Source organism: Glarea lozoyensis (assembly GCF_000409485.1).
Source record: "Glarea lozoyensis ATCC 20868 chromosome Unknown GLAREA18, whole genome shotgun sequence".
In the NCBI taxonomy this organism is placed as follows: domain Eukaryota; kingdom Fungi; phylum Ascomycota; class Leotiomycetes; order Helotiales; family Helotiaceae; genus Glarea; species Glarea lozoyensis.
In genome coordinates, this window is record NW_007360992.1 from 85265 (window position 1) to 98096 (window position 12832).

At 46.7% G+C, this 12832-nt stretch overlaps 4 protein-coding genes across 4 annotated transcripts; 2 read left to right on the forward strand and 2 right to left on the reverse strand.

Moving 5' to 3' along the window:
- Positions 1-291: 291 nt before the first annotated feature.
- On the forward strand, positions 292-792 carry GLAREA_12262 (uncharacterized protein; the record flags this gene model as incomplete). The annotated part of the gene is made up of 3 exons (XM_008083044.1): positions 292-384; positions 438-625; positions 687-792. 3 exons carry the CDS (start codon positions 292-294, stop codon positions 790-792), a joined length of 387 nt encoding a protein of 128 aa, XP_008081235.1.
- Positions 793-1938: 1146 nt separating this feature from the next.
- On the reverse strand, positions 1939-3674 carry GLAREA_12263 (uncharacterized protein; the record flags this gene model as incomplete). Its single annotated transcript, XM_008083045.1, has 2 exons — positions 1939-2097; positions 2151-3674. The coding sequence occupies 2 exons, from the start codon at positions 3672-3674 to the stop codon at positions 1939-1941; spliced, it is 1683 nt and encodes a 560-aa protein (XP_008081236.1).
- Positions 3675-5051: 1377 nt separating this feature from the next.
- GLAREA_12264 (P-loop containing nucleoside triphosphate hydrolase) lies at positions 5052-9323 on the reverse strand (the record flags this gene model as incomplete). Its single annotated transcript, XM_008083046.1, has 3 exons — positions 5052-5658; positions 5713-9103; positions 9161-9323. The coding sequence occupies 3 exons, from the start codon at positions 9321-9323 to the stop codon at positions 5052-5054; spliced, it is 4161 nt and encodes a 1386-aa protein (XP_008081237.1).
- Positions 9324-10827: 1504 nt separating this feature from the next.
- GLAREA_12265 (alpha/beta-Hydrolase) lies at positions 10828-12672 on the forward strand (the record flags this gene model as incomplete). The annotated part of the gene is made up of 1 exon (XM_008083047.1): positions 10828-12672. One exon carries the CDS (start codon positions 10828-10830, stop codon positions 12670-12672), a length of 1845 nt encoding a protein of 614 aa, XP_008081238.1.
- Between the last annotated feature and the right edge of the window lie 160 nt (positions 12673-12832).

Consider the following 12832-nt stretch of genomic DNA (forward strand, 5'->3'; position numbering starts at 1 on the left):
ACCAAGGGTTTGTGATAAGTTCCGCGTCTATACATGCGAAGTATCTCACACTGCATATTTACCCCCTCGGCTAATCAATTAGATCAGACACCAGTACCACGATGAACTCGGAAGTTTTAAGGCCACATGTGAGATCTTGGTATGGTATCAAACAAGCTTTGACAGGCAGCAGCCCGATTTGATGATATAATGAAACGTATACGACTGCCGGAAATGGAGAGTCAAAACTCACCTCGTTGAACTTCATCATTTACAACCGATATTGATTAGAACAGTAAGACCATATTCATAATGAGGGCTTCTTTATGCGTATTTGGGGGGATGTTGATTTCTCTTTGTATGGCAACGAGAAGTTCATTGGCCAACCTCAGCCCAAGACACGATGTATGGTCCCTTCCGAACTCTCCAAGTTCTTGACTTACCGATGATCAATATAGTACGCTATTCGACAGGATCAATCTGAATTAGTAGCTCCGCTCAGAGGTTGCTCTGCTACTGACGGCGCAGAACCATGCACTGATCTTACGCTGGCTAGTTGGGGAGAATGTACGAATTTCCCTGAAGATACGGTTGTGAGTAGTGTGTTCATGACAGAGGTTGATGGTGCGTTTTGTATGCTCTTCGAGTAAGTTGCCCTTCTCTCACGCACTCGAGTTTTGGAAGTTCTGATCTGACGGACTACCTAGTGACTATCATTGTGGTGGAAATGAAACTGATCCTTCGCCTGGAGTAAACAATTTACCGGAGGATTGGGTCAACAACGTAAAGTCGTACAACTGTTTCCTCTTTTAGGAAGATATTGCCGAGGGATTCTATATTAGACCGAAGTCAATAAACTGTGTTTTTTTTGGACCATGTCTTATTAGATGTGTGACTGCAGTACAAGAATTATAGAGATAGGAGTTGGATTTGGTGTGATTGACAAATGGCGTGGGACCATCTAGGCTGGTAATTTGATCTTGTAGTTAAAGTTCATGGCCTATGTTATTCTCCTCAATGTACAGCATTGGAGCTGTAACCTTGTGGCGGCACAGTGCTGGGAGATGTGTGGGTTTTCCGAAGTCTGGTAGATAGACTCGATTGAGTGATCAATTTATTCTCGCGTGGAACAAGTTCATGCTTCTAGGTGGATCTCGCTGGTGTTGGAGCCTTCTTCGCGATCCAGAGTTGTGATTGTGGGTTTCAAAGTCGCAACTTTGTCTTCGACAATGTCTCGTCTGGCAAAATTTTGAAGAATGCTCCAAAGATTTCTGGAATTGATTGATCCAATTGACCACGATTTCTTCCCCATATCTTGTTCCGCAATCTCTACTAGAGTCGAATTGACACGGATGAATGATGGACATCCTTCGATTCATCTGGACACAACAGATTTGACGTACACGTGGCATGGTCGTGTTTCACTACTATAACTAGTTACTGGATCTATTGATGCAGATTAGCCTTCGTCTGTGATAATGCAGACTCGCGATGACGATAGGTACATAAAAAATTAGTTTTACCGGCAGTGAAACGAGAGCATGTTACAAGTCATTCCTGCAAGATAGACACATAACGAAAGTTGGTTTTCTGGTAAGATAGTCATAAAGATCAACTATGCTAATAAGGTACACATCCAGCACGCGATGCTAACAAAAAAACAAACTCTACGGCCTAAAGATAGACTCTGAATAAATAGTTTTGCTCCCTTCCTCACCCTTCTACACAACAGCATGCCTCGCCTCACATCCGGCATGCTTGGGTGCTTCTTCAGACAACACAAATGTTCTGCTTTTCGTTCTCACACGTTGAAGTTCTACAGTCTTTACTGTTGAATGGTCGATACATGACCTGCAAATATCAATCGGAAGTGACGAGACATTGATTATCTCACTGATCGAACCATACTCAGGGGAGTAGATTCACTGAGAAGAGTGACTGTCGCCTGATGCCTTCGACCTATTCTCGTCTTTGGCGTTTTGTCGAAACTTGAACGCTGGGGGAAACAGTGCCTGAATGATATAGATGGCTATTATCTGGCGAAGAATGATGACGGTTCTGCTCGGCACTTTCTTCGTCTTTGCGGCTTCGTCTCGGATAGGATGCCAATCGCCTCCTCTGATATCTGTTAGCCAGACTTATCACGAACCTTGGTATCAAACTCTACATACTCTCATGGGACCAGATCTGGATCTGGCCGCAGGGTTTGGTCTGAGGTTTTCAGCTTGTCCAACCAATCCAACTTGTCCGACAGCTTGATGAGCTTGACCAGCTTGACCAGCTTGCTCAGCTTCTAGGCGCTCACAGATTCCTCTGAATTCCGCCTCTCTGGCCCTACGCTGTGTTAGATATTTCGCCGCGGCACCTTCATAACCGATATGTGAGGCGAAGGCATCAAGTTCTTCATCGGGTTTGCTTATATACTGTTCCACTTGATTGAACCACGGCAAATACTCGCTCTCGCCTCGTGTCATTTGGCTGAGCACGTGAAAGATCTCCAGACAGTCCTCTCGCAAGGTCTCATCTGTGGATGGGTCAGACAGTACAGTATCAAGCTTGAGCGGTTGCTCGCCATATAGAGCAGGGGACCATCCACCTCTGAGCTTCGTAATATTGCTGCTTATGGTGCTCACGGCGGGTCTGTCAACTTCTTCACCAGATCGAGCCTTGCGAACGTCTTTCGCGGCTGGTCTGCCACCAGAGGAGCCGCCAGACACCAATGCGCTATGTTGTGGTTGGACGGTGAAGACGCTGGTATTAACATTCAGGTTATCTGCTACCTGAGTCTTGGTTGACTGCTGGGGTTTTCTAGTGCTCTTCTGGTTTGGAATCTTGGTGCTCTGAGAGGTGCTCCGGCTTGCTTGATGCTGGATTGGAGCTTCTCGGTATGAAAAAGGTTGAGGTTGATTTTCCAAGGGAGCTTCTGGATAGAACGAGGCTTGGTCTACTTCTTGCGGTAGATCTCTTTTTCGTTGATAGTGGTTCATTCGGTGCTGTTGGTCATGGTGAATTTCCCAGTTTCCTGGGCCTGTCATCCTGTTGTTTTGTTGGTTGCTCTTAAGATGGTCCGATGTTGCGATGTTCGGGATGGTTGAGTTAATGTTCTGGGCATTATCTCCATCGACTAAGTTTCCATAGCCAATATGCTGTGGAGGAGTAATATTCCTGATGGCAGCAATCCCTTCTTCTGCTCTGTCTGCCAAATTGGTGAATGTAGATAGTGGGTCAGATAAGGGGGATGCTTGGCTTCCTGTGTCGATACCGAGCCCACGAGTACTCGCTAAGCCTACGTTTCCAGGGTAGTGATAGGATTGTCGAAGTTCAGTGTTCTCAAAGACGGAGGGTCCTGGCACCAAATCAGGAACTCGATCTATACCGCTGCCGAAGAACCTATTGTAGTCGGCGGAATCAAAAGACGTACTGGGATCGAAAGTCAATTCCGTAGACATGTGTTCAACTTGTAAGTCTCGACCCCACATGTTATCTTCGAAGTTACTATTTTCTAGTTCAGAGGGAAAGAAATCTTGCGGATTGTTGATGGAGTCGATTTCAACATCCTGGCATGGATTTAGGCTTTCCTCATTACCAATGAGTTGGTTTGCTGGCTTGGTAGGAGGTGACAGTTTGGCACTCGTGTCGTCAGAAGAGCCGCTCTCTCTCCTGCCATGACCAAGGGGTTGATTAAGAAAGCTCATCTTGGAGTGCTGTAAGGCCACTAGAGCCAGGTAGTGTCGCTGGAATAAAGAGGTCCTCGACTTGGGTTTGTTTTGTTTTATGATTTGAAGAAGATGTGTTATAAGTATGACTTGATATTGATGTTTTTGACCTGAGTAAACTCAGATGTCAGAAGATGGACAAAGCAATATTGTAGAGGTTGAAGAGGAGTGTTGGAGAAAGGATAGATCGGGTCCATGGAAGAGACTTTATAACTGGCTTGAGAAGGTCTCACAAGGAGCGTAACAAGCGTGGATGGGCGTGAACAGTATGTTAGGTTTATGATTCGCTCTGTTCTCTTCCTTAGCTCATGGCTTAGTGGGTTGTTAATTCAGATTTTATGGTTATAACATCATGATTGTTAATAGCAAAGTGTTAGTTCACGTTTATTTCACCCAGATTTCCGACATAGTCGTCATCTCTGGGAAGCAAACACTTCTCTAATCTTGTTTCAGTGCTAGTCTCTTTCTTTGATAGTCTGTGTCTGGGAGGATGAATGCTCTGGTGGAGATATAAACAAGACGCCAACCACTTATTATGAAGGTGGAAACGCAGGTGGAATCATATGAAACATCAACCAAGAAACATGGCTCAATGAGTAGCTATAAGTAAACTACTGGCATATCGAATTTCACAATTTACAACATTGCTAAACCGATGTCTAAGAATCTAGTATTAGTACTTCTCATGTCTATGCTCCCTAGTTTTCCATAAGGGGAGCGAGCAATTCTGTCATTCCGACACAAGCCTATATAATAGCAAGTCCTGGGTGCTATAACCCCCGGGTTTAATATGAGAACCAAATTAACTTCCTAGATAATCTCATAAGTAATACGCCTATCACATCAAATGCCTATCATAGCATACAGTTTTTAAAGAACCATTGCCCAATCAGATTAAGATTGCTCTCGAACATACAATGGAGAAAGTGTGTCAAGCCTTTCCCTATAGTCACTGTGTCGAACTTTCATTTACTCCAATCGTGTAGCACATTAATCTTATCAATATCTGGTTTCACTTTTTAGATGCAAAAACATGAAAGAATTACTCTTTGTGAGCCGCACCCTCCTTTTGACAGTTCCACGATGGTAGCGAGTTTTAGCTTTATTCTTTCAGCTCACGGAGCAACTGCTCTTTGTATTTTGGCGTTTGTCCTTTCAACAGACGATGAGCTCAAATTCCCATAAGAAACTTACTAAGTCTTACTTACCTACAATGATTAAGGTGCAGGTGGAGCAACATAGGTCCGAATCAGACAAGGTCCAAGATATAATATATTCGAGTCCTGCTATATTTATGAACCTAGCACAAGACTCCCACCATCAGATTCCTTGAAGCGTCATTGCTTGTCCTTATAATTAATACAACCCATCATCATCGTCCATGCGATCCTGGAACCCCATATCGACAGCCTTACCTTTTCCTTTTACATCCGATCTTTTAAACCCATCATCCTCACCATCCCACTCTTCGACTGCTCGTCCTTTTCCTTTGCGGTCAACAGCTTTCTCTTTTCCCTTGCCCTTGCCATTAGTGTCTACACGTCCATGATTAGAGACGAGGGCTGGTGCTTTTCCCTTCCCGGTTTTGTCTTCCCCTTCTGATTTTCCTTCCTCAACCTTCTCGAACTGCGCCCTCACTCTCTTATAATGTTCCAACTCCCCAAAACTAACACTTGGGACCAGCTCTCTCTCCGCCATGACAAAATCTTCTTCCGTAACCACAACTTCAATATCCCCTTTCGTCGCATAGTGATCAAAGAAATACGCCGTCGAGATCTTAGTTTTATTATTTTCTTCAGCGGTCGCATTTATACCAGCAATCTTCGTGTCGACGAGAGAAGCTTGGCGTGTTACTGCCTTAAGCATGGCATCTGAGCAGAGAGCATAGAAATCTGCACCAGTATAGGTAAACGGTAATCGAGAGGCGACACGGCCAAGGGAGAGCGACGGGTGTAGTGTGAATCTAGTTGGAATATTAATTCTCAATCTCTAGAAATATAATGGCTATAGTACGTACTTTCGTGTGAGTGCTTCCATGATAGTGAGTTGTTTTTCATGTGTGTCACTAACGCCGAGATAGAGCATTTTGTCGAAGCGACCGGGTCGCAACAATGCAGCATCAAGGAGATCAGGACGGTTGGTGGCCCCAATAACAAAGACACCACCGCCGCCGTCTTCGCCATCCGACATACCGTCTAATTCTGCGAGCAGCTGACTTACTATCCTGTCCATAACACCGCCACTGTCGCCTTGATTGCCTCTTTTGGGGGCAACGGAGTCTAATTCATCAAAGAACACAACACATGGCCTTGCATCTCTTGCTCGTTGAAACACTCTTCTGACATTTGCTTCGGACTCCCCAATATACATGTTTAGGAGTTCTGGGCCCTTGACACTAAAGAAATTCAGACTGAACTCGGTGGCGATCGCTTTGGCAAGTAAGGTCTTTCCCGTGCCTGGAGGACCGTAAAACAAGATACCGGATCGTTTCTTCATTCCCTTGGCAAAGAGTTCAGGGCGCTCAAGTGGAAGTTGAATAGTTTCAATGACCGCATCCTTGACGTTAGTAAGTCCACCAACATCGTCCCACCCCACGTTAGGAATCTTGGGGGCACCAATGGCGTCTGCGAAATTCTTACGAGCGGCTTCGACGGCAACTTCGAAGTCAGGCTTCGTAAGGCATCGACCCGCGGATCCACCAGCTACTAGGACATCACGGGTGGTGACCTGCGACTCTTCATTTGAAGAAGAGGACGCAAGGGCTTCAAGCCGAGAATTTCTTGCAACTACAGCGCGATCTACGACATCCACAAGGTCACCTGCAACAAGGGCAGCTGTTTTGACTGCCACAGAAGAAAGCTCGACTTCTGGTGCTAGAGGAATAGGTTGATCATCAACGATGCTCTGGAGAATGCCTTCTCTTTCCGATTCATCTGGAGCCGACAACTCTAGTTCGTGACTGAACAGACCACGGATCCCATCTGGTATCTTGTCGACTTCCGTGGTTGTCGCGATCAAAACTCGTAAACGTGACTGTATGTCACTAATTGTAGATATCATTCTGTCAGCGGTCAAAGCCTCAATATGACGAATGAGTACAGCGCAGAACTCGGGGCCGCAGGAGATAGCTCTCTCTGCCCGTGACTCAAGGTAAGCAGCGGTTTTAACATCACTGCCTGCCCCACCTTCTGTCACGATATCGTATGCATCAATGCAGAATGTATGAATTCCAAGGTCGGCACACGCACCAGTTGCCAGCGTAGATTTTCCAATATTTCGTTGAGTGGAGACAAGAAGAATTGCAAGGGGCTTCTGCTGTAAGTGTATGGCCCGCGGACTGGTAGCGGCAGCGATGAGTTCCCGTAAACGACGGCGAAGTGGTGGGACATGTTGTTTACTCACTTCAGACAGCGAAGCTGTAGGCGACTCGGTCTTTGGCAGTGATTTTACACCCAAGTAATGTTCCCACGAGCTGTTGATGGTAGCCGGTACTCGACTGTTTTCGCTCCCAGATTGCATGATTCTCGTCGATGGGCTATCAACTGAGGCAGCTCCACCCCAAAGATCTTCTTCTTCGGGAGAGTCATGGGATTCGCTAGCTACGCTAATATAACCAATTTTAAACCAAGCTACCGCAGTAGGTTTGCTGGTACTTGCGCGCTGAGATTGCGTAGTGGACGCATTCGAAAAAAGCTCCTCCACCTCAAGATCCTCACTGGCAGTACTATGGTGCAGTATCCGTCCAAGATCCCCATCGATGGGAATAGCAATCAAATCGCCCTTTCGTACTATTCTGGTGCAACTGGAGAAATAATTCTTTAAATTCGAAAATAGGATTTTTTGTACAGATCTTTCGGTAGATACAGGAGTAGCGATCTTGAGCAAAGTAAGCTCTTGAAGAAACGGAGGCCGCGAGGAACCCGTGATCTTCGGCTGCGAGACTCTGCCCGGTTGTGGCGGTCGCTTTAACGTAGAAAGCCTACAGTATGGCGTATTCTCCATATTTGCAAGCAATATCGGAGACATGAAAACAGTAGGACTTGCGGGCTTCTGAACTTGGGCGTCGAAAAAGGACATTCGTCGCTCTCCTTGCTTATGGCTGGGAAGCTTTGTTATTGCTCGACGTGAATATCCTTCTGGCAAGCCAAATACCTTGACAGGACGCCATAATGGATCCTCGAGCTCAGTGTTGCCAAAGCTTCCAAGGCCCCAGAGCCCTGCACCATTGGCGGGCGGTTCAGCGGCTACTTCCAATCGAACCCAATCCCCAGAGAAGCAGCCGATCTTTGTCAACGAATTGATGTCTACGAATATTCGAGCTTCTTCGTCGTCATCAGGATGTGGTTTTGGATGAAGTAATTCTTCTGGCAGCGGGGCCATAAGGCCTTGTACCTTAAAAAGTCTGCCCTTCTGACCGCCAGCCCGAGCCGTAGTCGCAGTCAATGATGAGAAGACCGACCCAGGCGTATTGATCCCGTTCGTTACTCTACCGACAGTACGAGGGGTACCAGCCTGGACTGTAGAAATGCCGCTCGCATTGTGAGCTGGAAGCACAGGTGCTTGTAATGATATTAGATCATCCATAGAATCATCCGACAAGCTTCCACTATCCGCATCTGACACCTCAGTTTCAGTCCCAGATGCCGAATCCCCGTCATCATCTTCGTCGTCTACTGTATCTGTTTTGTAGCGGTCTTCCGCAGCCGAGTAGAACTGATCGGTCGACGCCTCGTCGTCCTCTTCGGCGACCCCATTCAAAGCCCTGTTGACAGGTAACTGCTGTGGTTTACGATTTTGCTTCGAGAGATGACCAGTTTTGGTAATTATAATTTTACTCTTTGGCGTCAAAAATCCTTGGCCAACCGGCTCGCAAAGTGTTACTTGAGCAGGCGGAGGTGGAACATGCGTTACGGGATGAGGTTGGAGAGGCAAAGCAAAGAAATCCCCAGTATGCACAACGTTCAATGACCCCAGGGATTCTCGTACTGCAGCTGCTAGTCGACCTTCAGGTTGGATTGATGCTGATTTGCTAGTCGGTTTACCGTTTGCTCGAGCGTGTTCGCCATGAAATGTGCCCTCCCCATTTTCCAATCGTCTTGCCAGATCTGCTCCTAAAGTCACAAATACAACATCCAATGGCATAGGTACAACGTCTAGAATCCTAATCTCGATGCCACTCCGGCTATGACTTGACAGTTTCGAAGGAGCTATCTTCTGCAGAGCTTCAGCAAATCCCTGTAAAGCTAGAGAGGATGGCGAGAACTGAAGTGTCGAATGCGCTAAGGCGCTCGAGGACCTGACTGCGACAACAGTCCATGTTGAGCTTTCAACGGCGGGGAGGGGACTCCATGGAGAGATCGCAACGTGTAGAATCTCAGGGCTAGCAGAACCGTTTGTATCTTCCTGGACTAGAAGCGGAGGAAGTCAGCAGCGATCGCTCCAGAAAGAGGAATTGACAAGATTACCTTGGTTTACACCTGGGAACAAATCGGCATATAAGTCCTCGGACAATATACCTACGTCGCCTTTCACATGGTCGTCCAAAACCAACCTTGCAGTGATGGAGGATTTATCCTGACGTCGCCTCTTGCGTTTTCGATGATGTGGTAAGGAGATGCTATCCACCATATCGAATTGTCTCGCGACGCGCAAATGGTATGTGATCTTTTGCGCTGGACGCAGTACTATTGCTCGGTCATGCTAGGTTGGTCCGTCAACAGAGACTGGATTTCGATGGTAGTCGGCGGGTTATTTGACAGGAATTGGTGCGATCGAGAGATTGTTCTTTCAAGTTTCGATGTACATAAATTGGCATAACAGGAAGGTATTAATTCAAAATGTGAAGAACGCCGGGAAATGCAATTTGTTCTCTCTCACTCATTCTGTACTTCACGAGGCGCGTTCGGCTGATCTTCAAAGCAAACGGCCGAGGTTGTTAGTGAATCATGTGACCTAACGAGTGAAGGCTATCCAGCTTTGGCTCGACCAGCTTCTCTACCTTGAAAGTTGTCTACCACGTTCCCGTGGAAAACCAAATTTTGAGAAGAAAATAAGGAGATCACAAAGCAGAAGGCTCTTACATGAGAGAAATTTCGAAGAAAAACCATTCCGTGTCTTTACTGCTGATTTTACTAATCCACTGATGGCATAGAACGAGACGTCGTCAGCCGTAGATATGGAATACAGCTACACAGCGCACTTATCATCTGATAAGGTAAACTACAATTCATATTGTCATCCTCATAGCTTGCATACCTAGGTTTAGGCTTTCGGTACTGGACAGCTGCCACTGACATTAACATCATATAAAAAACACATCTTACCAATGCCTTTCTACATTATCTCGCTAGGTGTTCCATGTTTGAGTTTTACAAGTTCAACGGCAAACAAAAATAGTTACTTCTAGTTCTGGTATCATTGGTCCTTCCTCCGCGATCCAGCCTCTTCCCTCCATATTTCTCCGAATTTCTTAATCCGAAGACCCAGTTCCTCCACTATTTTGGAAGGTCTGGAAGTTTTGGGCGAACTGCGAAAAGTTAAAATAGCTTCAAGCCCTTTATTAAGAATGACTTCTACCTCGAAATCTATTACGGTACTCGTAATACTTCTTTAAGGATGCTAAGAAATACCATGTCGAGTGACGTCGTGCTCGCCTTGTCGGTTGTGACCTGGCCCTGGTAGAAGATCCTTCAGATTAGCGACGGGGGATCATCGTAAATTTGGCAACACAGCCACTCCTATGCGCCCTGACACCATCTCCGAGACCACCACAAACCTTTGGAGATGTATGAACCATTGTCCAGAAAAGCCATTGGTGCTTTGGGTGCGGATATGGGTTCGTAGACCCCATCCGTGAGCCGCCCCTTATCAATCTTGGATTCGTACAAGTAGAGCTCAATCTGGCATGGCTATAGCCACTGGGGTATGTACCATACAGTCTTCCCCCAAGGGATTTTCTACACAGACAAGGGAACCAGTTCTCATTCTAACTATTGAATCCATCAGACTTACATGAACGTGCAAGAGATTTATGGAGACGGCTGCACTTTTACTACTATCATGTACCTACCTCCCATTGCCTGGCCTCCATTATCTTCGCCCAACCCGGACGTCGACCAACAACATAGGAGAAATGGGCGATAGCAGTCGAACAGCTGAAGAGCAATACTTTCCCCTTCAGGATTTGCGACCTGCAACAAGAGCGGACAAAGGACGGCAGCATCGTCCTGCGAAGATGAGCACGAATGAAGGATATGATAGGGCCGGGTCGCCAGCATCCCCGAAAGAAGAATGTATCCAGCCGCTGCAGAAAGCGCTCCCGTCGCCGCAAGACAACGATGTATTTCCCCCCATGCCGCTATATGAGCAGCCACTACGGCGGCAGCTTAAATCTTTAGTCCTTCGTCCAGTCGCTTTCACATTTACATTATGCTGTTTGAGCTTGATCTTCAGTGCGGCTATGATAGACGGCGCGAAAGTGGGATTCAAGCATGCGTGGGCACGAATTACTTTCCATGATCCGGATGCTGGAAGACCCTTTCTACAAGAGGAGAAGCGTCGAGCAGCATTGCGTCGCGAAGATGAGCAGAATTGGAAAGGAGAGCCGGACCTGGAAAACAAAGCTGGATTGGAATATATACCGACGGAAGGGGGCAAGGATCCAGTAAAGAATGACGTTGCGTACTATGCAAGACGAGTTGGGCTAGACGTAGAAACATTCAGGGTACAGACAGAGGATGGGATGTTACTAAATCTGCATCACGTATATGATCCGAAAGAACACAAACCCTTGTCCGATGTTGAACGGGCAGCCCGTGGTCCAAAAATCTTTACTAACGCGCCTCCATCGCGTCCGATCGAGCCTACGGAAAGGCCAAAATTCCCAGTGCTGATGATACATGGTTTAATGCAATCAGCGGGCACTTTCACCTCACACGACGACAATTCGCTCGCCTTCTATCTTTGCAAGTCCGGTTACGACGTTTGGCTAGGTACTAACCGATGTGGCTTCAAACCAGAGCATGCCTTTCTCAAGCCATCTGATCCTCGAATGTGGACCTGGAGTCCACGCGATATGGGGAATAGAGATCTGCCGGCCTTTACTTCTCGGGTCTTATCAGAAACTGGATTTCAAAAACTTGGGCTTGTCTGTCACTCTCAAGGCACAACACAGACCTTCATTGCTCTGTCGAAAGACCAGAGACCGGATCTTGGTTCCAAGTTCACAGTGTTTTGTGCTCTTGCTCCAGCAGTATACGCAGGACCCCTCCTCAAGAGATGGTACTTCTCCTTTGTGACATCACTCTCTCCATTTCGCTATAGCACAATCTTTGGGATCCATGCATTTATTCCTTTGATGATGCCGTTCCAACGTCTCCTCCCTGGACGTGTTTTTGGCGCTGCGGGCTATCGCATGTTCAATTATCTCTTTGGCTGGTCAGACCGGAATTGGGATCGTGGCCTCCGGGATCGTGGGTTTCAATGCAGTCCAACGTACATCAGCAGTGAGAGTATGAGGTGGTGGTTAGGTAAAAACGGGTTCGCCAAGAATGGCTGTATTTTAGCTTCTGAGGCGGAAACACAATTAGAGGCCCAAGTCGATGCGGAGATGGATAAATATAAAGACGACACACCATCTCCTTCTCACGTTCCAGAAGTTCGGGAAATAAGACCTTGGTACGACCATCGTGCCCCGCCAATGGCGTTTTGGGCAGCTGGAAAAGATGAGTTGGTCGACGGAAGGAGACTACTCAAGAGGTTTGGAAGAGGAAGAGAGCCGGATGTTAGAGTTGTTCACAGTGAACTTATAGACGAATACGAGCACTTAGATGTCATTTGGGCTATGGATATAATAGACAGGGTTGGACGGGGGGTAAAAGACACACTTTGGATGACGTGCGACGTTAGGGATAAGGTACGAATACCTAAGGGGTGTGAGAACGTTGGAGCTTGGAATGATACTGGCCGAATAAGATAAGTGGCAGCCGAGTAACGATATTTAGTCTATCGAATTGGCACATTATCACTATTTAGTCCATCGAATTGGCACACTATCACTTTTAGTCCATCGAATTGGTACACGATCACATATTTCCTAAACTACCTTTATTCCAACCTAATAATGCCTCGTCGAGCTC